General features: G+C 39.1%; 1 protein-coding gene across 1 annotated transcript in view; it reads right to left on the reverse strand.

The window, feature by feature from the left end:
• Positions 1-19,613, reverse strand: part of CPD (carboxypeptidase D) — an 80,088-nt gene extending 60,475 nt beyond the window's left edge. The window contains exons 1-2 of the mRNA XM_077851855.1: positions 18,787-19,613; positions 12,173-12,420 (exon numbers count right to left, since the gene is read on the reverse strand). Of these exons, the coding sequence (XP_077707981.1) occupies positions 12,173-12,420; positions 18,787-19,535 (997 nt within the window). The 5' untranslated portion in view covers positions 19,536-19,613. The remainder of the gene's footprint in view (positions 1-12,172; positions 12,421-18,786) is intronic.
• Between the last annotated feature and the right edge of the window lie 1,891 nt (positions 19,614-21,504).

A 21,504-nucleotide genomic window follows, 5' to 3' on the forward strand; every position in this document is an offset into this window, starting at 1 on the left:
AAAGAGTTCCCTGTAGCAGATAATAGCCATTAATCTGTAGATAAGTCTGATGTTACTGACAGCTGCACCTACTTCCAGATTCAGTTAACACATTTGCTTTTTTTAAGGTGATGTCATGCAGCTCAACACAGGCTAAAAGATTAAATATCAGACTTCAGAACTATAGATTTATCCAGTCAAAGAAAATTTTAATTTGGGAAGTGGAACATTCATTACAGGCATGCCTCAAAGCAATAAAGCACTTTACTAATAGCATAAATGATCTGTTATTTATCTAACTTATTAACAATTATAAATAAGCAAGCCTCTATTACCCATTAGTCTCTCTCAGGGGGCTATCTAAACCAATGACTTTCAAACTTGTTTATTCATATTAAAATAATTTTGAAAAATTATGCAATGCTTACATATTTTTATTTAATTTGTATTTTTTAAAGGTTTTATTTATTCATGAGAGACACACAGAGAGAGGCAGAGACATAGGTAGAGGGAGAAGCAGGCTCCTTGCAGGGAGCCCAACGTGGGACTCGATCTCCGGTCTCCAGGATCACGCCCTGGGCTGAAGGTGGCACTACACCACTGGGCCACTGGGACTGCACAAATTTTTATACTTTTAAATAAAACTTTTACATTATTATTTTAGATGTCCCCAAATAAGTAAAAATTGAGGTTTAATTCCTGGAATCATCTATTTAAAACTTGTATGAACATATACTCTTCTTTAACAATAAGAATTTTATATCTTCCCTTTTTCTACTTGAACTTATATTTCTGTTCTGCTTCATCCACAGATTTTTTTTTAATATTTATTTATTTGAGAGAGCATGAGCAGAGGGGAGGAGCAGAAAGAAGGGAGAAGCAGGCTCCCCTCTGAGCAGGGAGCCGGATGCAGGGCTTAAACCTAGGACGCTGGGATCACGACCTGAGCTAAAGGCAGACGCTTAACTGGCTGAGCCACCAGGCGCCCCCACAGATTGTTATTTGAGTGTGACATATTTGTACGGTTCCAAGTCTTTCACTGATCATCCTATAACACTTTAAACTATAATATGTATGTGTATATACTTAAATTTTCCTTAATTTTCAGTTACCTTAATGCCCTAAGTACTAATTTTTGTCTTCCAGATTGAATTATTATAACAACTGGCATAAAATTTATCAGAAAGGCAAAATTATAAATTTTAATAAACAATAAACAGGTAATAATTCTTGAAAATATTTTTTTTAAAGATGTATTTATTTATTTAGAGGGGAGGGGCAGAGGGAGAAAGAGAGAATACCAGACTCCCCACTGAGCATGGAACCAAAGTGGGGCTTGATCTCAGGACTCTGAGATCATGACCTCAGCCAGAATCAAGAGCCCCTCACTCAACTGACTGAGCCACCCAGGCACTCCAAAAATATCTTTTAATGAGAAGTTTGGCGTGATGCTTTTAGGATACCATTAAAGTAATCACCAAATTGTCCCTTTTGTTTTGCCCCGAGAGTTTGTAAAACTGAGTCAATATACCAGAGTGAGCTTCAGGTGTGTAGAAAACTATGCCTATATTCAGTCAAGTGGTCAAAGAGGACATGTGATTGAATCTTCGCAGTAAGCACCTCTCTCAGGCAAACCAATTTTAGGAAAGAGTAGGTATGGAAGATCTGGAAATTTCTTTTCTTTTTTTAAATTTTTTTATTTATTTATGATAGTCACAGAGAGAGAGAGAGAGAGGCAGAGACATAGGCAGAGGGAGAAGCAGACTCCATGCACCGGGAGCCCAATGTGGGATTCGATTCCCGGTCTCCAGGATCGCGCCCTTGGCCAAAGGCAGGCGCCAAACCGCTGCGCCACCCAGGGATCCCTGGAAATTTATTTTCTTAAAGTTATTGAAACTAACAGGTCTCTTCCTTCTCCCCACACATACCTCAGTTTGAAAACCAGTGATTTAGATTATTTCCTCTACTCACAAGGAGAATTAACAAAGAAAGAAAAAAGGTATGAATTTTGTTTTGAAGCCTACCTATCTGGGTGTCTCACTGGCTCAGTCAGAAGAGTGTGCAACTCTTAATCTCTGGGTCATGAGTTCAAGCCCCACGTTGGGTGTAGAGATTACTTATATTAAAAAAAAAAGGGGGGGGGGGGATCCCTGGGTGGTGCAGCGGTTTGGCGCCTGCCTTTGGCCCAGGGCGCGATCCTGGAGACCCAGGATCGAATCCCACATCGGGCTCCCGGTGCATGGAGCCTGCTTCTCCCTCTGCCTGTGTCTCTGCCTCTCTCTCTCTCTCTCTCTGTGACTATCATAAATAAATAAAAATTTAAAAAAATATATTAAAAAAAACTTTAAAAAAACAAACAAAACCTACCTAGCAATCCGAAGTTTTCTATGTTCAGAAAAAACTGATGTAACATACTATGAAACCTATAATGCTTTAATTCCTTTTCTAGTATCAAAAAACAAGACTGAAAGTGTAACCATTAGAAATCTGTCCAGTAGTACAACAAATTGTGATCAACAGTAATTGTAATGGGTGGCTAAACCTTCTGATCAAAGAATCTATTCATATCCATTAAACTCTTTCATTTGTCTAATAACACATTTTCATATGCTTTAATACACTCAATTCATCTTTATGATGGAACCAGTCCTTATTACTGTTTTCACTACAGAGAGATCTAGCTTTGTTGGGGGAGAATTACTTTAATAAATTTAACCCTTCATTCAAAAATAGAGAACTAAGGAATGACCCACTCTTCTGTCTCAAGCAGAAAGTCAATAGAAAAAAATATAATCAATTCTTCAGTGTTAAGACTTGAACATAGCAAGTTTGTTTTAACTTGCCTTTGTAGGCCAAATTATAAAGTATGAAACTGTATTATACAAGAATCCTATAAATCATTTACAGAAAAAAACTGCAAATGTATTAAGAAATTTCATTAGGAAAAAAAAAAGAAATTTCATTAGGAAAAACATTTCGGAGTGCTTGAATATAGATTGGCAATTTCCATCCTATATTCAAATTTTGAGCTTACTGTTATTTCTTTAATAAAACTACTTCAAAGGATAATGAAAAGTTCTCACAATTTTGACATATGTGAATAATTTCTTTACTGATAATGAATGAGATATAAAGTGATAATTTTACACTCCCTGAGATATTTTTAAAAGCTAATGAGGATGGTGCTCATAAAAAATTTTAAGTGGGACATCTGGATAAAATGAATGGGGGAAAAAAAAAAGAGGTTGCCCTTGAAAAAAAATCCCCATATTCCTGGTCTCTAAATTCAAGTTCATTTTGAGCAAATCTTAACTTGGTCGTTGTATTCTCAGCAACTTTATCTTAAAAATCTATTTCCCTCACCACTCCCACTGAATATATATTTGTTAATGATGTGGTTGTACAAAGTTAAACTAAATTACACAGTTCTGCATCTGTTTTCAGTTCTGTTTAAGTTTGGTCAACATGATCTCTCACACAGGTCTTTGAACTGCATTTTCCTTTTTTTAAAGTAGAATCCCAATTCTCTATCACCTGAGTTAAATAGAAAAAAACAAAAAAAGAAAAAGCACATCTAATTTCTAGACATCAGATCTGAAGATTTAGGGACCAATCCTAAAGTAGTAATTAATGTTTGGTTCTCAACCGTCACATAAGTCTATTATCACATTACAAAATACACAACTGTGCCGCTCCTAAAGGTCAGATTTTAAAATATCAGGCTATACTTCAGTTTCCTAAAGCAAATTCATGACTCAAGTAGAAGCAAGTACTCTGAGAACTGTTTTACCTTTTTGCTTTACTTTCAAATTAGGCAGCACTCAGATTAAAATAAAGAAAAAAGAAAGAGGTCCAATCACCTCCCTAATGAACAAATCAGAGAAGACCAAAAGCACTTTACTAATGCTCATTTGCTTATCTTAAAACATGAACAATGGACTGAGAATTAATATCTGAACTTCCAGCATTCCTTAAAAAAAAAAAAAACATCCCAGGGCAAAATGCCAAAAGTACATTCACTTTAGAGGTAAAAAACAAAACAAAAACAAAAAACCAGCCATCTGTTTATTTGTATTTGTATTACATATATATATATATAGTTTGTGTGTATGTGTGTATATATATTACATAAATAGAATATATTACATATATAATATACAATAATATATATAACATATATATATATATATATAATATATTCTAGTTGAATTTCTGGCTCTAGCTCTAGCCAATTAAATTATGCCAGGAAACAATATCAATTTAATTTTCAAAATCATATACGCTGCCATACACTTTCACATCTCAAAACTCCTAAATCTCTTTATCATCTTGACTTCTCTCCCAATCTCCAGGGCCTATTTCCCAACTGCCCATTGGATACTTGTAACTAAAACATCAAGTACCATCCTGATCTTCACTCTTCTCTCACCCGAAGAGAATAGGAACACATGAGCACTCCTCCCATGAGTTTTCCTATTTCCATTATCATTCTCACTTTTCCAAGCTCAAAACCTCCGATTATATCTTTGGGTCCTTCTTTTTGACACTCTGTTCTACCATCTAACAACGGATAGTCAATCCCACAGTTTTTTCTGCACAATTTCTTATATTTCACACACCCTCTTCATCCCCACAGCATCCCTCTAGATAAAGCCCTTATTTCCAAAAAAGACCTTGCTCCAAATAGCGTAAACACCTCCCTAGTGCCTCCTACTCTAGCACTCTTTCCCCACCAATACATTTTGTGTAAAGATAACTTTAAACGAATAGTACCACATTGTCCTAGCAGGAGACACAAAAAGCTACTAACAACAGAAATGGGTAAGCGTTGTATTGATGGTATCAACAAAAAGCTCCAGGAAGGCAAAAGAGTGACAGCTACTACACTAGAGGTTCCACTAGAATGGAACTGGGGAAAAACATTCCAGAAAATAGCCAAGGTACATGTTTTGAGGAAAGGACAAGCAGTTCAACGACAGGGAAGAAGTAAGAGAGAAGACCAGAAATGTAGGCTTGAGTCTGGGACCTTTAGTGTCCTGCTAGTAAGTTAGGACCTGATCCCGTTAAAATGTGAAACAAGCTAAGATATAAGAATGCTTTAGGTTTTTGTAGGTTTGCTACTTTGCTTATAACATAATTTTAAAAACAAAGTAATATAAGCACTAAGAGAACCAGACACATCTTCTGTAAGTGTAACTAGTGGTAAATTACCTTTCCTCTATACTTCAGATTAGTAAAGATTGCAGGAAAATTAGATATGACAGTATTCTCTTCATGTTCATTAAGGCAGGTTGGTTTATTTATGTTATTTAAATCTACTGTGTCTTTATTGATATTTTTGTCTTTGTGATCTAACAAATACTGAGACATGTTCAAAATCTCCTACTGGGGCGCCTGGGTGGCTCAGTCGGTTAAGCATCTGCCTTCGGCTCGGGTTATGACTCTAGGATCCTGGGATTGAGTCCCACTGCTTCTCCCTCTCCCTCTGTCTGCCACTGCCCCTGCTTGTGCGCTCTCTCTGTGTCAAATAAATAAATAAATAAATAAAATATTTAATTAAAATCTATTGTATTAATGGATTGGTCTATTCTTACTATCAGATATGTATTTTTTCAATTCTACACTATTTGATTCATTTTTGGTCTGTTTTAAATAGATTCCAATTGTCTGGCATCTTATGATTAATCCATAATGTCCTGGGCTTTGTTTTGTTTTTGCTTTTTGTTTATTTGAGTATAGCTGACATACAATGTTAACCTAGTTTCAGGTGTACAACATAGTAAAAATTCAACAAGTTTATACATTGTGCTATGTTCACTGCAAGTGTAGTCATCACCTATCTCAATACATCACTATTATATCAACTGTAATCCTTATGCTGTGCATTTTATTCCTGACTCATTAATTCCATAACTTGAAGCCTGTACACCCTACTCCCCTTCACTCTACTTTGCCCAAGCCTCCACTCCACCCCTATGGCAAACATCAGTTTGTTCTCTATAGGTTTGATTTGGTTGTTTTTTTATTCATTTGTTTGTTTGTTTTGAATCTACTTATGAATAAAACCATATGGTATTTTCTTTTTCAGTCTGACTTATTTCACTGAGTATAATACCCTCTAGGTCTATCCATGTTGCTTCAAATGACACAACTGAATTCTTTTTATGGCTGTATAATATTCCATTGTGTTTATATATATGTATATATGTGCATATACGTGTGTGTACATATATACATCACTTCCTTATAGACTAGTCTATTTTTTAAAAAGATTTTATTAATTTATTTGAGAGAGAGAACAAAGCAAGGAGGAAGGGCAGAGGCAAAGGAGAAGCAGGGAGCCCAACCAGGGCTCGATCCCAGGACCCTGGGATCATGACTTGAGCTGAAGGCAGATGACTAACTGATTGAGCCACCAGGTGCCCTGTCCATTCGTCTACTGATGGCTCTTAGGTTGTTTCTATCTTTTGGCTATGATAATACTGCAATAAACATAGGGATGAATATATCTTTCCAAATTAGTGTTTTTATTTTCTTTGGGTAAATATCTAATAATGGAATTACTGGATCATATGGTATTTCTATTTTTTGAGGAATCTCCATACTGTTTTCCACAATGGCTATGCCAATTTACATTCCCATCAATAGTGTACCAGGCTTCCTTTTTCTGCACATCCTCGTCATAATATCCTGCTTAATGACACAGAAAATGCTACTTCAGAATAAGCTTTTCAGTTGCTTTTTGGACCAAATATAACCTTTCATGCTGTTCAAAACAATTTGGTAATTATTCTCCCCCATGTTTTTCCCTTTCTGTCAGCAATCTATTTAAAGCCAAATATACCTCAAAATTTAGAGCACATTAGTGCTGCTCAGTCTGACCTCCACTTTATGCAGAGAATAGCTGCCCACGTGATCAAAAAGCTTATACTCACAAAAAACTGAGTTAGTTACATTAGATGCTATCTGGTCACATTTCATAACTCTCTGCCCAATAAAAGGTGAAGGGGGAAAAGGTTGAAATAAAGTATAAAAGGAGAGGGAATAAAGTTTGATAAATCCACAGAACATTTTCTTCTTCCAAAGGGGAAAAGGGGAAAAAAAAATTCATAATTACCAGTTTGAAAAGTTAGCAGTGGTTTAAAAAGACATAAGTATAAAGCCTATGGCAGTTGACCTAATCATAGTCAGCAACGAAGCTAAGTGTTTTACATCCATTCTCACTTGGGCCTCGTAATCCTATAAGGTAGATAGTATTTGTCATCCTTTTATATATGTGGGAAATGAGTCTCAGAGAAATTCCTTAACTTGCCCAAGATATCTCTTTCACTTTCTCTCTCTCTCCCTCTCTCTCATACACACACACACACACACACACACACACACACACACACAGAGGTAGTCAGTGGCAGAGCTGGGATTCAAACTCAAGCCAGTCAGATTTCAAAGCTCTGTCCTTAGCCCCTATACTACACTGCCTATACTATACTGCCTTCCAAAGTTCTTTTACCTGCAAGGAAATGAAATATAACAGCATTTGCCCAAGTAAACTTCTAAAAATCATATCTAATTGTGACTTTTGATCATATAATTTCAATTATAGGTGGTCTAGGATTACTTGCCATTTTGTAAAATTTTGTAAGTTGAAAGAAAGCAATTTTTTAAAGTTGACCTAAAACTACAGTTCAGTTTCATTAAATTTGGTTTAGAATAAACCATCAGATGATTTTTAGGTCTTCTTAACTGTGAAGAAAGAAAAAAAGAATGATAGACAAAAGTCATACAAATCAGCACATTGTGGTGAAAAAAAAAGAGTCTGCTCCATGAATAAGTTCAGCTTAGGTTCTTACAATAAGGAGGCTTTAGTAGCAGAGCATGACTATTCATTCAGAGGCCTTATTAGGATAGTTACTCCCTAGAGGGATCCTGCAGGTTTGAGACACATGTTGAGAGAAGCAAGGCCCACCCTCATAGGCAGGCTGGATATGCTGAGTCAATCCTGGCAACGAGCGTGAACATGGTGAGGCCAGATGACCCCATATCCCATGCTTCTAATATCCTTCCTGATCCTTGGCAGCAGGAATTGTTCCTATTTTGCTCCTACTGCTTTGCTCCCATCACCTAATACAGTATATGGGATGTGGCAGAGGCTCAGTAAATATTTGCTAAAGTAATAAATGATACTGTACAAGTTATTTCCTTTCTTGGGTCTTGATTTCTTTTTTTTTTTTTTAATTTTTTTTTTCATTTATTTATGATAGTCACACACAGAGAGAGAGAGGCAGAGACACAGGCAGAGGGAGAAGCAGGCTCCATGCACCGAGAGCCCGATCTCCAGGATCGCGCCCTGGGCCAAAGGCAGGCGCTAAACCGCTGCGCCACCCAGGGATCCCGGGTCTTGATTTCTTATAAAGAAAAAGAGTTAGAGTAGATAAATATATTCACTTTTAGCTCTAAAAGTATATACTTCTTTGAGCTAGAATTTCTTTCTTTCTTTTTTTTTAAGATTTTATTTATTTATTCATGAGAGATACAGAATGAGAGAGAGGCACAGGCAGCGGGAGAAGCAGACTCCATACAGGGAGCTGGATGTGGGACTCCACTCTGGGACTCAATCCTGGGACTCGATCCTGGGACTCAATCCTGGGACTCCAGGGCCACGCCCTGGGTCAAAGGCAGGCGCTAAACCGCTGAGCCACCCAGAGATCCCCTGAGCTAGAATTTCTAAATACATCACATAAGGCATCAGTCAGATTACTCCAGGACATCCGGGTCTGAATACATGCCGAGTCACAGGTTTCACAATATCTTACTCACTGCAGTCCTGCATAAGATAAACAAAGTGAATTTGCCCTGTTGAAACCCTTAAAACTGCTCAATATTGCTGGGGCAGGAAGAGATAAAAGCTAGTTGTAGAAATAACAGTAAATGGCCACCCAGCTAGGAAAGGAGAAAAGTTGACATTCATTAAAACAATAATAATGGCAGCAGCAAAATTTAGCTTCTTCATATGTTTGAAGAATCAGAAAAATCTGATATCTGGTTTAACTGAATAATCTTTTTTTTTTTTTTTAAATTTTTTTTTTTTTTGTAATTTTTATTTATTTATGATAGTCACAGAGAGAGAGAGAGGCGCAGAGACACAGGCAGAGGGAGAAGCAGGCTCCATGCACCGGGAGCCCGATGTGGGATTCGATCCCGGGTCTCCAGGATCGCGCCCTGGGCCAAAGGTAGGCGCCAAACCGCTGCGCCACCCAGGGATCCCGGTTTAACTGAATAATCTTACTGTGAAGGCAACACCCTCTTTTTTTTAATAGTATAACATAGATTTACCTTCCTTAATCATCAACCAGAAATTACTTTCTGGTTACAATTTTCTCCAAAAAAGAAAAGTAAATTATTGTTAACACATTATTTTAAATAATATCTTTAATTATTATGAAGCAACTTGACTATATCACAAAACCATTAGTTCATAAAGTCAGATTTGATTAAGTATGTTTGCTGAAGATTGAAATGGGATTAAACATCAAAGTCTGTCCCTTATCTATAAAAAAATTAAATGATTTTCAAATCACTTCTAGTTGTTACGGGCAGAAATGGCTTCTAATTATTTTAAACCTCTTATGGATGTTTGCTATATACAAAAAATATTGGTAGAAATACAGGGGAATCAAAAACTCAAAATTATCAAGTCCTCAAATTTAGGATCCAGTTTGGGTAAACAATGCTTCACACATATAAAGTCAAAGAATAATTCAAAGGTTTAAATAGAGGCACATTAAAGAGAAAGTAATAAGACACTTTATAATGTAACTGCCAATAAAAAAAAAAAAGTAAGGACGAGGTAAGATATTTCACCATGGGCAGATTCCAAGAGGAGAAAAAGTTTATACAGAGGACATTTCCATGAATTACCTTTTTCCTTCTGTTTAGTCTTAATAGTCTAAGACTGCATTAAAAAATAGGTTATTATTCAAAGGACATCAAAAGTTTAAAAAGCACAACAGCTGGTCTATGTAACACTTAAAAAGAAAAGGTAAAAAAACTTAATTTAACAACTTTTTTAAAAACAATATTCCATGAAAAGTGAAAAATCCTTGTATATTACTGATAAGAATGTAAAATGGTATACAGCCACTGTGGTAAACAATTTGGTGGTTCCTTAAAACTAAACAGAAAATTACCATATGACCCAACAATGCCAGTCCTGAGTACATATCCAAAAGATCTATCTGTAAGCAAGAACTTTTTTTTTTTTTTTTTTTAAGATTTATTTATTTTAGGGAGAGAGAAAGAGAGCATGAGCAGGAGGAAAAGAGGGAAAGGAAGAGAGAGTCCCAGGCCGACTACACTGAGCACAGAGCCTGACAGGGAGCTCAATCTCACCACCTGAGCCAAACCAAGAGTTGCAGGCTAACCGACATGCTACCCAGATGCTCCCCAAACCAGGACTTAAACAGATATTTATATACCAATGTTCATAGCAGCATTACTCACAACAACCAAAAGGTGAAAACAATCCAGTGCCCGTCAGTAGGGGAACAGATAAACAAAATGGAGTATATACATACAATGGAATATTTCTCCATCATAAAAAACAATTAAGTGCTGAATGTATGAACCTTGAAAACACCATGCTAAGAGAAATAAGCCAGATGCAGGTCAAACACATGATTCCAGTTACATGAAATATCTAGAATAGGGAAATCCAGAGATAGAGAGTAGAGTAGAAGGGAATGGAGAATCATCGCTTAATGGTTACCAAGTTTGTTTGGAGTGTTGAAAAATGTTTGTAAGTAGGCAGTGGGGATATGGGTGTACAACACTGTGAATGTAATTAATGTCATTTAATTCTATACTTAAAAATAGTTAAAATAAGTTTTATGTTATATGTCTGTGTGTGTTCAACCACAATTTTAAAAAATTACATGAACCCGACAGATTAAAATATAAAAGGAAAATGTGTCCTTATATAAAAGGGAAAGAACTGGTAAGCATCACATTAACTAAGATGTCCTCCATGGCCACATGGCACATGTACTTTATGTGTGTCCTGATGTAGTATGATGTAATCTATGTAAGTCTTGCTGGAAAATTTGACTAGGATTTAGAATATGGGATGTTCTGTAGGACAAGTGACCTGAACTCTTCAAAGGATTCACCACAATTAAGAAAAGAGAGTACTGATATGATGGTTCTATATTGGGGAAACTACAAAAGCACAAGAACCAAATAAAATGCTCGAACCTTGATTGGATCTGATCTGGAAGAAAAGGAGCTATAAAGGAGAACTGAGGAATAATAAAGAAATTTGAGTTATGGACTGAATACAGGATGGTAGTACTGAATTACAGTTGACCTCTCAGTTACATAATGGTATATAGTTGTACATAAAAATGTTCTTATACTTGGAAAATACATGCTGAGGTACTTACAGGTGAAATATTAAGGAAACTGCAACCTACTTTTGGATGGTTTGGCAAAAGAGAATGTGTGAGGGGAAGGGACAGGAGAGGTGGAGCATTCAGGGTAAGATAATAGTGGTGAATTTATTTATTTATTTTTATTTTTTAAATTGTTATTTATTTATTCATGAGAGACAGAGGCAGAGACACAGGCAGAGGGAGAAGCAGGCTCCATGCAGGGAGCCCGATGCGGGACTCGATCCCGGGACCCCAGGATCCCGCCCTGGGCTGAAGGTGGCGCCAAACCGCTGAGCCACCCGGGCTGCCTAATATTGGTGAATTTAAATAAAGGATAATATAGGCCTTCATATAGTCTTTCAATTGTACTGTGGGTCTGAAATTTTCAAAATTTAAAAAAGAAATGCTTTTTAAAAATTAGAATTCCTCAAAATTTCCTCTTTTCCACTTAGAGTATACATAAGAAAGCTAAATGAGGGCAACTGGGCTGACTCAGTCAAGTAGAGCATGTGATCTTGATTTCAGGGGATCGGGAGTTCAAGCCCCATGTTGGGCATAGAGCTTACTTAATGAAAGCAAAGAAAAGAAGAAAAGAAAAAAAGAGAAAGAAAAGAAAAGAAAAGAAAAGAAAAGAAAAGAAAAGAAAAGAAAAGAAGGAGGGATGGAGGGGGATAGGAAGGAAGGAAAGAAGAAAGGAAGCAAGCAAGGAAGGAAGGAAGGCCAAATGAACAAGGGGGAAAACATAGCAAATTCATAACTTTCCATACCTTCCACATCATACCAATGTGCGCCGTTTGTGATCCCATCTTTGAAAGTCTCATCTTCATCTCCTGGACAATGAGGGGCACCCGTTTTCATTATGGGATGGTTTGATGCATAGGCTTTTGCCAAGTATTTAAAGACTTCATCATCTGAGGTTTTGCTATAGATTCCAGTGGCCTTATGTTCTGGAGAGTCATCAAAAGGATAGCTTGCTACCACTGAGCCACCATGCAGATTTCCAGAAAGCACGAACCTTTGAAAACAACCAAAGCATGTATCAGTAAAAAAAGGCACAGAAAATGTCATGTATTTAAAAATCCTCTTTCATAAATGAATTCAGGTATCTCTTAGAGACCTAGAAAACAACTCTATCAGCTATTGGAAGCAGAACAACAAAAGAAAAGGAAAGAAAGTCTCATCAGTTCAACAAATCTCAGGCAAACAGTTTTTGCAATTTAAGTTAACCTTAAGCAACTTTAATAATTTAAAAAGATTTTATTTATTTATTCATAAAAGATACACAGAGAAAGAGGCAGAGACAGGCAGAGAGAGAAGCAGGCTCCATGCAGGGAGCCCAATGTGGGAGTCAATCCGGGAACTCCAGAATCACGCCCTGGGCCAAAGGCAGGCACTAAACTGCTGAGCTACCCAGGGATTCCCCCCCAACCTTAAGCAACTTTAAAGAATTTCCCCATCATTGAAAAAATAGCTGAAAAACAGTACAAGTTAACGTTTTAGGAGACATCTTATTCAGGGAATTCAAATGCATGTATCAGGTTGAGTCATATGAACCTGCCAGGGTTCAGTCACTTTTGATCTACAAAAGTGACAGTTTCATATAGTTCAATCTGATACTTGTATTTCATAACATGTTAACATTGTAGAAAACATGGTTTGTTTAAATATTTGTTGAACATGTGAGTTAGGTTAATGACTTTCATGATTTTTTATATTTACTATCCCAAAATGTTTAAGGCACAGAGTCTAATTTAAAACAGGATGTGTTCTGCCCCACAAATACAGTTTCACAATATAGTAAATTCACATTGTCAAGAGAGAAGCTACAGTTGAGAAGACTGGGGGTGGGGAGAACCTGATACAGTGAGCTGCTTTCTGAGAAAAACAATATAGCACAGAGAAGATTAGTCCTTCAGTGCATCACAATAGAAGCAGCTCTCTTTCTAAGCCCAAGACTTCTGATTGGCCCATTAAAAAATAAACTGACATGGAGACAAGGCTGCTCCCATAAAAGAAACATTTTTTTTAATGTTTCTACTTCTAAGTGAACCAATTTATAATTTGGTGAAATTTATAGATACAGAAATACTGAAGAACTCCTTTTATGGTGAAAGCTAAAGGCAAAAACATGCTGAAGCCCTATTTATACATCCTTCCCTCATGGAACAGTTCAAACTAATGCTGTGACTACAGATTGAACACTTTGCTCTTTGCACTCTAAATTGGATTTTCTTGCTTCTACCTCTCTGTGGCTGAAATGAACTGACCTACAGAAATTCTAAAGGGAGTTATATAGAACATTTCTTTCTATATGCTTCAAAGAACCTTAGGCCTATAGTATGTCTAATTTGGAAGGTTATTTTAAGTATGATCAATGTTATCCCAGAAAATATCAAAAAGTGAAAATATAACAGAATATTCATCAGAAGACAGAATTTAATCAATAAAAACAATGATTATAGACTAGAATAGACTATGAAAAGAGACTAGTTAAAAACTAATACATTATATATATATATATATATATATATATATATATATATATATATATATAAAACTGTAATTAGCAATCTTCCAGACACCAGAGGATGCCATTTGGCAGAACAGCAATAACATGGGCTTTGGAGCCACGCAAATATGGGGAAGAACATTCAGTCTCCCAGAGCTGTCACTCACCAGTAATAAAATATGATCAGAAAGAAGTTACTGCCTTTAAATTCATTGAACCCCAGTTTCTTTCTCATCTGTAAAATGAGGATTTTTTTTTGTATTTTTTTTTTTTGTAAAATGAGGATTAACGCTACCTGCTTCCCAGGGTTGTTTTAAGAATTAATACACGTAAACACCTTCTAGCATAACAACTGCTTTATAGCCTCTGCTCAACTAATGTTCACTCCTTTGGAGATATCTAGCATCCTACTTAGGGAATCACTGCCTTCAGACTTTCATTCTATTCCCCACTACCAGTGCTAGCATTTGGGTGACAGAATGATACAGAAACAAAACCTAAGTGTATGTTCTAACATTCTAACTCCATTCTACCTATCTAAAAAATGGCATTTTAATACTGCTAAGGTATTGTCAATTTACTTCTGATTTGTATATCTAAAGTAATTTGAGTACTTTTCTCTCCCCTTCTGATTTTGGGAAAGTTTAAAGAAAGCTAGGCCAGTTCAGGTAATCCATTCAGCAACAAATGTTCTTAAGAGTCAACATTCTGGGCACTAGGGAATATGTCAGGAAAAAAACATTAAAAATGCCCTCATGGCACTCATATTCTAGAAAAATAAAATGGATAACTGCATATTCTAAGTAAGTGAAGCATACTACTTTAATTGTATATTTTCAATTAAAACATTAAAGTCTGAGATTCTCTACTAAATGCTGTGGTTTTTAAAAAAAACAGATTTTTATTTATTCATGAGAGACAGAGACTCAGGCAGAGGGAGAAGCAGACTCCCTAGGGAGAGCCCAATGCGGGGACATGATGAAGGGGGATGGAGGGGACCTCAATCCAAGGACTCCCGGATCACACTGTGAGCTGAAGGCAGATGCTCAACCACTGAGTCACCCAGGAATCCCTACTAAATGCTGTTTTCACTTTGGCATTTTTTAAAAGATTTTATTTATTTGAGAGCGAGAAAGCACAAGCCAGGGGGAGAGGCAATGGGAGAGGGAGAAGCAGACTCCCCGCTGAGCAGGGAGCCCGATGGAGGGCTCTAACCCAGGATCCTGGGATTATGACCTGAGCCAAGGCAGACCCTTACCCGACTGAGCCACTCAGGTGCTCCTGTATGGCAATTCTTGCAATGCTTTCCTGAAATATTAAAATGGCCTAACCAAATGCTTTTAGAACAACAAAATACACGCAATCTATATAGGTAATAAAATCCAATTGTTAGATTTTCCTCCCTTTACTTATGTAGTCTTAAAAGTATGAATGCCACTCATAAGGATTTCAAGACAAAGGGATACCTATTACAGTAGCTAGAAGCTTATCACTTTTAGTCTTTATCAAACCAACTTTGCATGTCAATCCAATTTTATTTGAAAGATATTTTATGGTTTCCATTCAAATCAATTCTTTGAAGTGTTCCTCATACTTGACTTCAGTATCATATATTATTCCTTACATAAGATTTAAAGTACCTGCTAAATATAAATGTATGTAAGCAAGACTCTATAGATATTAAAAAGTTAATCTCTAGGTTAACATTATTATGTCTTGGATAACCCTACAAATAACTTTTAAAAATTATGAGAACTGGAGTGGCATCTGGGTTGCTCAGTCAGTTAAGTGTTGGACTCTTGATTTCAGCTCAGGTCATGATCTCAGGGATAGGGGATCGAGCCCCACATTCAGCTCAGCACAGAGTCTGCCTGAGATTCTCTCTTCCCTCCCTCTGCCCCTCCCCTCCCATGCTCTCTCTCTCTAAATTTTAAAATAAATAAAAAATAAATAAAAATTATGAGAACTTGAATCTGATAAACTAAATTCTAAAGATTCAAGACACTATAGTTAAAACACAAGCCCCTCAAAAATACCCACCCCCAGCAATATGATAATGCTTTTCAATAGCATACCAAAAAATCATTTACATGCCAATCTCCTATTAAAGTCTAAGCAGGTATATTTAATTAAAGAAGCCTAGTGTGCCAGAAATGGGGGTCAAGAAAACTATAAAATCTTTATTTTAATGATGGGGTTAAAATCTTGTATATTTTCCTAAGTGCATGTGTCAATTATCAGTAATACAAAAACACCCATTGGATTATGTATAAAGTGAAACAAAGAAAATAAAATTCACTATCCGAAGCAGAAGGAAGTAAGTCTTAAATTCTTACATACCCGAAATAGCAACAAAAATCTATTTCTAATATAGCTGGGTAAATACTATATCAAGAAATTATTCAAATGATTTCAGAAAATACATTGAAAAAGATAATTTTCCCATACAGACTAATACATTCAGTTCTTAAATTTCCTATTCATAGAGCTCACTCTAGGCATCAATCTCAAATTGCATGTATGCTTGTGTTTTTAATTTTATTCACATATCAGTGTCTTTTGTTATTAATTTATCATTAAAGATTATCCATTTTGGGATGCCTGGGTGGCTCAATGGTTGAGCATCTGCCTCTGGCTCAGGGCGTGACCCTGGAGTTCTGGGATCAAGTCCGACATCAGGCTCCTGCAAGGAGTCTGCTTCTCCCTCTGCCTATGTCTCTGCCTTCTCTCTGTGTCTCTCATGAATAAATAAATAAAATCTTAAAAAAGATTATCCATTTTGAGGTAAATTGTGAAGTTAATTTGTGAAAACTGAGGATAGATGGATGTACTTTTCACCCTAATCACCCACTTTCCCTTCTTATTAGAGTTACATGTGTGAAACATAGTTGGTTACCATCGGGTGGTCCATAGCTATGGAACAAAATGACTTTCTGTCTGATGCCAGCAAACACAGATTAACTTTTAAATTCGTACAAGCTCCTATCATTGAACTAACTGCCCCTAACCAAAACTTATGTTATTTAAATACTGTGATATGAAAAAGTTAACCAGAGAGCAAATTTTTGATCCACATTTAAAATTTAAAGCTTTTGGTACAGCCTCAAGGTGACTTGCACCAAGGCAAAGCTCATTTTCATTTTCACCGCAAAACTAATACTGAAGAGAAAAATCTAGTCATGGAATTTATATCTCTGCAAGGGTCACAACAGGGCATTTTCATTTAAGCAATGCAAACAGTACATTTGATATATCATCTCAGAAAAGCCCTGGCCATCACAGCTTCTAACAGCAAGATACACATTAAAGTCATGTTTCTTAGGCAAATGTTCAGAGATCGTGACATGGTTATCTTTAAAAGAAAAAAAAAATCTTCTCCAGGAGATGCATGTGTAATTAAATACCTACAAGGGATCTCAAAAGGAGGAGTAAAGTGAAAGGTAGAATATTAAAAAAAAATCTAGGGTTGTCATAATGCCTACGAATTTTCTAGATCTGCTCTATGTATTTAAATATTACAAAAGAGATGATCCCAAGTCTCATAGAGAAACTTTTCTGTTCTTTATTACTTTTATAGTATCTGTCACTCAGAAATCTTCAAATTGAGATGGCAAGATTAACTATTGCCTCGCAAGCCTTATGAAACACAAAAATTGGGGATATGCTAGCGAAGCTTATACTTGAAAAGGGTAGAAGTACACGCTCACTTCAGACATTATTCCATTTGGAGTAAGTTCTTTTATTCCTCTCCTCCTCCTTTTTGCTGAAAATCCTATTCATCTCCTGAGACACATCTCTTGAGACATGGTTCAAGTTCACCTCTTGCACAGAGATGATCCATATTATTGCAGCCCACACACATTTTGCCAGTAGGAACAATTCCTGTAAAGTTTAACTGGATACATAAACACACCTCATAGATATTTATAATATTCTCTTGTTATATGCCAATTTCTTGAGGTCCTATTGCTTTTAATTTTTACATTCCACATAATGCTTAATGACACTTAAGGTGTGTGTTAAATGTGATAATTGGGCATTCAGCCCACTAATAAAGTGCACAAATGGCATCAGAAACCTTCTGGAGAATCAAAAATGAAGCAGCTCACAGATGATAGTACCAGCTCTGTGCAAGTTCTCCAGCCATAGCCATATATTTCCCTAGCGGAGTCAGAAGTAAAGACTGGGAGTGAACCAGTGTCTGTCAAATAACCAAGAGGACCCATGGAGTGTCACTTATCATTGATCATTAATGGGTTACAGTCTCCCTCTATGGCTAAGAGCACGGACAGAGTCAGATTGCCTGAATCTAAATCCCACCTACACTCCCTACTGTGTAAATTATTTAACCAATCTGACCCTCCATTTCCCATATATGCAAAACAGGGATATTAATGATGTGTATTTCATGAGGTTGCGGCCAACATAAAGTGAGATCACGCGGTCCAGGGAAAGAGCTTCCTTAGCACGTTGCCTATGGTAATAAGAGCAATATTGATAGCTTATCTATAAAATGAGTGAGCTGACCTAAGTCATCCTTAAGTTCTCTTCTACTGCTCATATTCTACGGTCCTGTGACAACAGGGACCAGAATGCCGGAAAGGAGTCTACCTTCTAGCTCAACAGCTCTTCGCACCCGTAGAACAAAAAGGACAGCCTCTAGGCAGCGCTTCCCGGACTATTAGCGGGACAGGAGGCTAAGCGGCCTGGGCCCTGTCCCGGTTGCGGTTGCGGGGTGTCGCCTTCCACCTTCACGACCCCGCCCCTCAGGCCCGCAAGCACAGTCCGAATGCCTACGGAGTGCCCGACCCAGCCTCTGCCCTTGCAGGCCCACGTGGATGGGCACGGCGCGGGGAGGTTTACCACACTCACTTGTTCCTGCGGATCCAGTCCATGAGGGCGCGCACCTCGGGCACCTCGTCCAGGGCGGGGGGCTCGCCGGTGCTGAACTGGTCGGGGAAGCTGCGGTTGAGGTCACGGCCGCGGCTGTTGTCGCGACCACTGGCCCCGGGGGGGCCACTATCGCTGAGGCCGCAGTCGCCCTCTCGGGCGCGCTCAAAGCCGTCGGGGTTGAGGCTCGGCAGCACGTACACGTCGGTGGTGTTGAGCAGGCGGACGAGGCGCGGGTCCCCGCGGCGGTAGCCAGCCGCCAGCTCGCGGGCCAGGTAGATCAGCACCTGGCGCGACACGGTCTCGTCGCCGTGCATGTTGCCCACCAGTTTCACCTGCGGCCGGCCGGGCAGCAGCGGCCCCGCCGCGTCGGGCCCCGCGTTGCCGTCAGGAGGCGGCGGCCCCAGGCCGGCCGTGAGGCGCAGCACCCACAGCGGCCGGCCCTCCACCGAGCTGCCGATGCTGAAGAGGCGGGCCAGGCCCGGGGGCCCAGCTGCCGCCGCCTCCCTCAGCGCCGAGCCCAGCTCCTCTTCGTGGTAGTAGCGACTGAACTGGCCTTCGTCCGCCTCGGCGCCTGCGCTCGTCGTCGTTGTCGTCGCCTCCGCCTTCTTGATGTGCGCTGCCCGGGCCGGGTTCTGCAGCAGCAGCAGCAGCAGCAGCAGCAGCGGGAACAGCAGAGGCGGGAGGCGCCCGGGCCGCCGGGGCGGCCGCGCGTCCCAGCCTCTCGCCATGTTCCAGCAGCTCGGCTCTACCCAGCTGGGCTCCTGCGGCTCGGTGCTCGGTGCTCGGCGAGGCGGGGGCCCGCCGGATCCCCTCCGCGCCTAGCAACCCCCCTCCCGCCCTCCAGCCGCAGCCAATCGTGGACGAGCCTGCTGAGGCGTCACGTGGGGGGGCGGGGCTTTCCCTTAAAGAAGCAGGTCCCTCTGGGCGTGCCTTTCTCCTGTCCCGGACGAGTTGGGTCACTCTCTTCCTTCCTTCCTTCCTTCCTTCGCTAAGTTTCCTCTCGCGCTCTTTTCCCTCCTCCCCGTTTCCTCTTCTGCGTTTGCTCCGCTTGTCCTCTACTCGCCCAATCTCTCTGTTATGGCTTACTCGTTAAAGTCCCACCCACTTTTCTCTGAGTACTCTTACTAGCTCCCTTCCCATCTTTGTTGCAGTTTTCCCCACTGAGCTTTAACGCTTAGAACCGACAATCAATCGGAAGAATCAAAGGTTCCAAAGAATCAAAGGACTAAAAACAAAACAAACAAAACAAAACAAAACAAAAGGTTCCAAAGAATCTACGTTTAAGGAGCCAAAGGATGCCTTAGCCCTTTCCACCCTGAGCCCTTTCCCCTGGAGCCGCCCTGCCTTGGCTTGAGCCCAGCGCCGTGCAAGCCATTGAAGACAGTGGGACGCTTCAAGCTCACCTCACAAGGCAGTCCATTCCAGAGTTTAGTTTCTGTGTTGAAAGAAGGTGTCTCCTTTATGTTTAGCAGAAATGTGCTGTGTAGTAGATTCCCTTTGTGTATACATTAGTAGAATCATGTATGATGTATATTGTCTTTTGATGTCACTCCAGGTTATTTAACTGTCACCAATTCTTGTGTGTGCTGGCTTCAGCCCTATGTAGGCAGATTTCATTTCTTTTTTTTTTTTTTAATTTTTATTTATTTATGATAGTCACAGAGAGAGAGAGAGAGGCAGAGACACAGGCAGAGGGAGAAGCAGGCTCCATGCACCGGGAGCCCGACGTGGGATTCGATCCCGGGTCTCCAGGATCGCGCCCTGGGCCAAAGGCAGGCGCCAAACCGCTGCGCCACCCAGGGATCCCCAGATTTCATTTCATAGTTCGCTTTCTCACCTCTCACAACTCTCTTGAAAGATTTGTTTAACTTTGGCCCTAGAACGGCATTCTTAAAGCAGCAGGTATGACATTTCTGGAAACACTTGCTTGGTGACTGTAATTCCTGAACTCCTCCATGTTTTGTCAAAGCTGGCAAATAAGGTTTTCATCGTCTAGAGAAGAGGCCTTTTAAAATGGTTTTTAAAATAATCTTCAGTCACTTTAGCTTGAAGAAACACAAAACCTCAGAATTCTTTTATCAAGTGTGAAATTTTACCCATCTAATAACATAATTGCAGTAACTGTGATATTTCCTTCTTTCAGAGCCAGATATTTCAAGGCCCTTTCTCTGAACTATGATTGAACCCTACTATGACTAGTACAGAGTTAATTCATTTCTCTGTCGAATATTTATTGAGCAACTACTGTCTGCCAGAGCTAGATGCTGACAAAATAGAGATCAGATACAGTCTATGATAGAGACATTCAACCTGAAGGGGAAAAAAGGACAAGAGAAGCTGAAGGAGAAAAGAGGAATTCTGGGCAGAAGGAGGAGCAAACACAGAAAGCTGCAAGGCTTGAGAGCAAATAATGCAGGCACTGAGGACTGCATGCAGGTCAAGATTACTGATGTGAAGACACTCACAGGTTTGGAGGTGACCTGATAGGACACAAGCCAGCGAAGCAAGACCAGAACCTGAAAAGCCTCACAAACTAGGCTCTGGGGAGCATTTAATACAGAAGACCATGGAGAGCCACTGATGGATTTTAAATTTGAAAAATCCCCTTGATATGGAGCACCTGGATGGCTCAGTGGTTGAGCAGCTGCTTTTCGCTCACATCATGATTCTGGGGTCCTGGAATCGAGTCCTACATCA

Source organism: Canis aureus, chromosome 16, assembly GCF_053574225.1.
Source record: "Canis aureus isolate CA01 chromosome 16, VMU_Caureus_v.1.0, whole genome shotgun sequence".
In the NCBI taxonomy this organism is placed as follows: domain Eukaryota; kingdom Metazoa; phylum Chordata; class Mammalia; order Carnivora; family Canidae; genus Canis; species Canis aureus.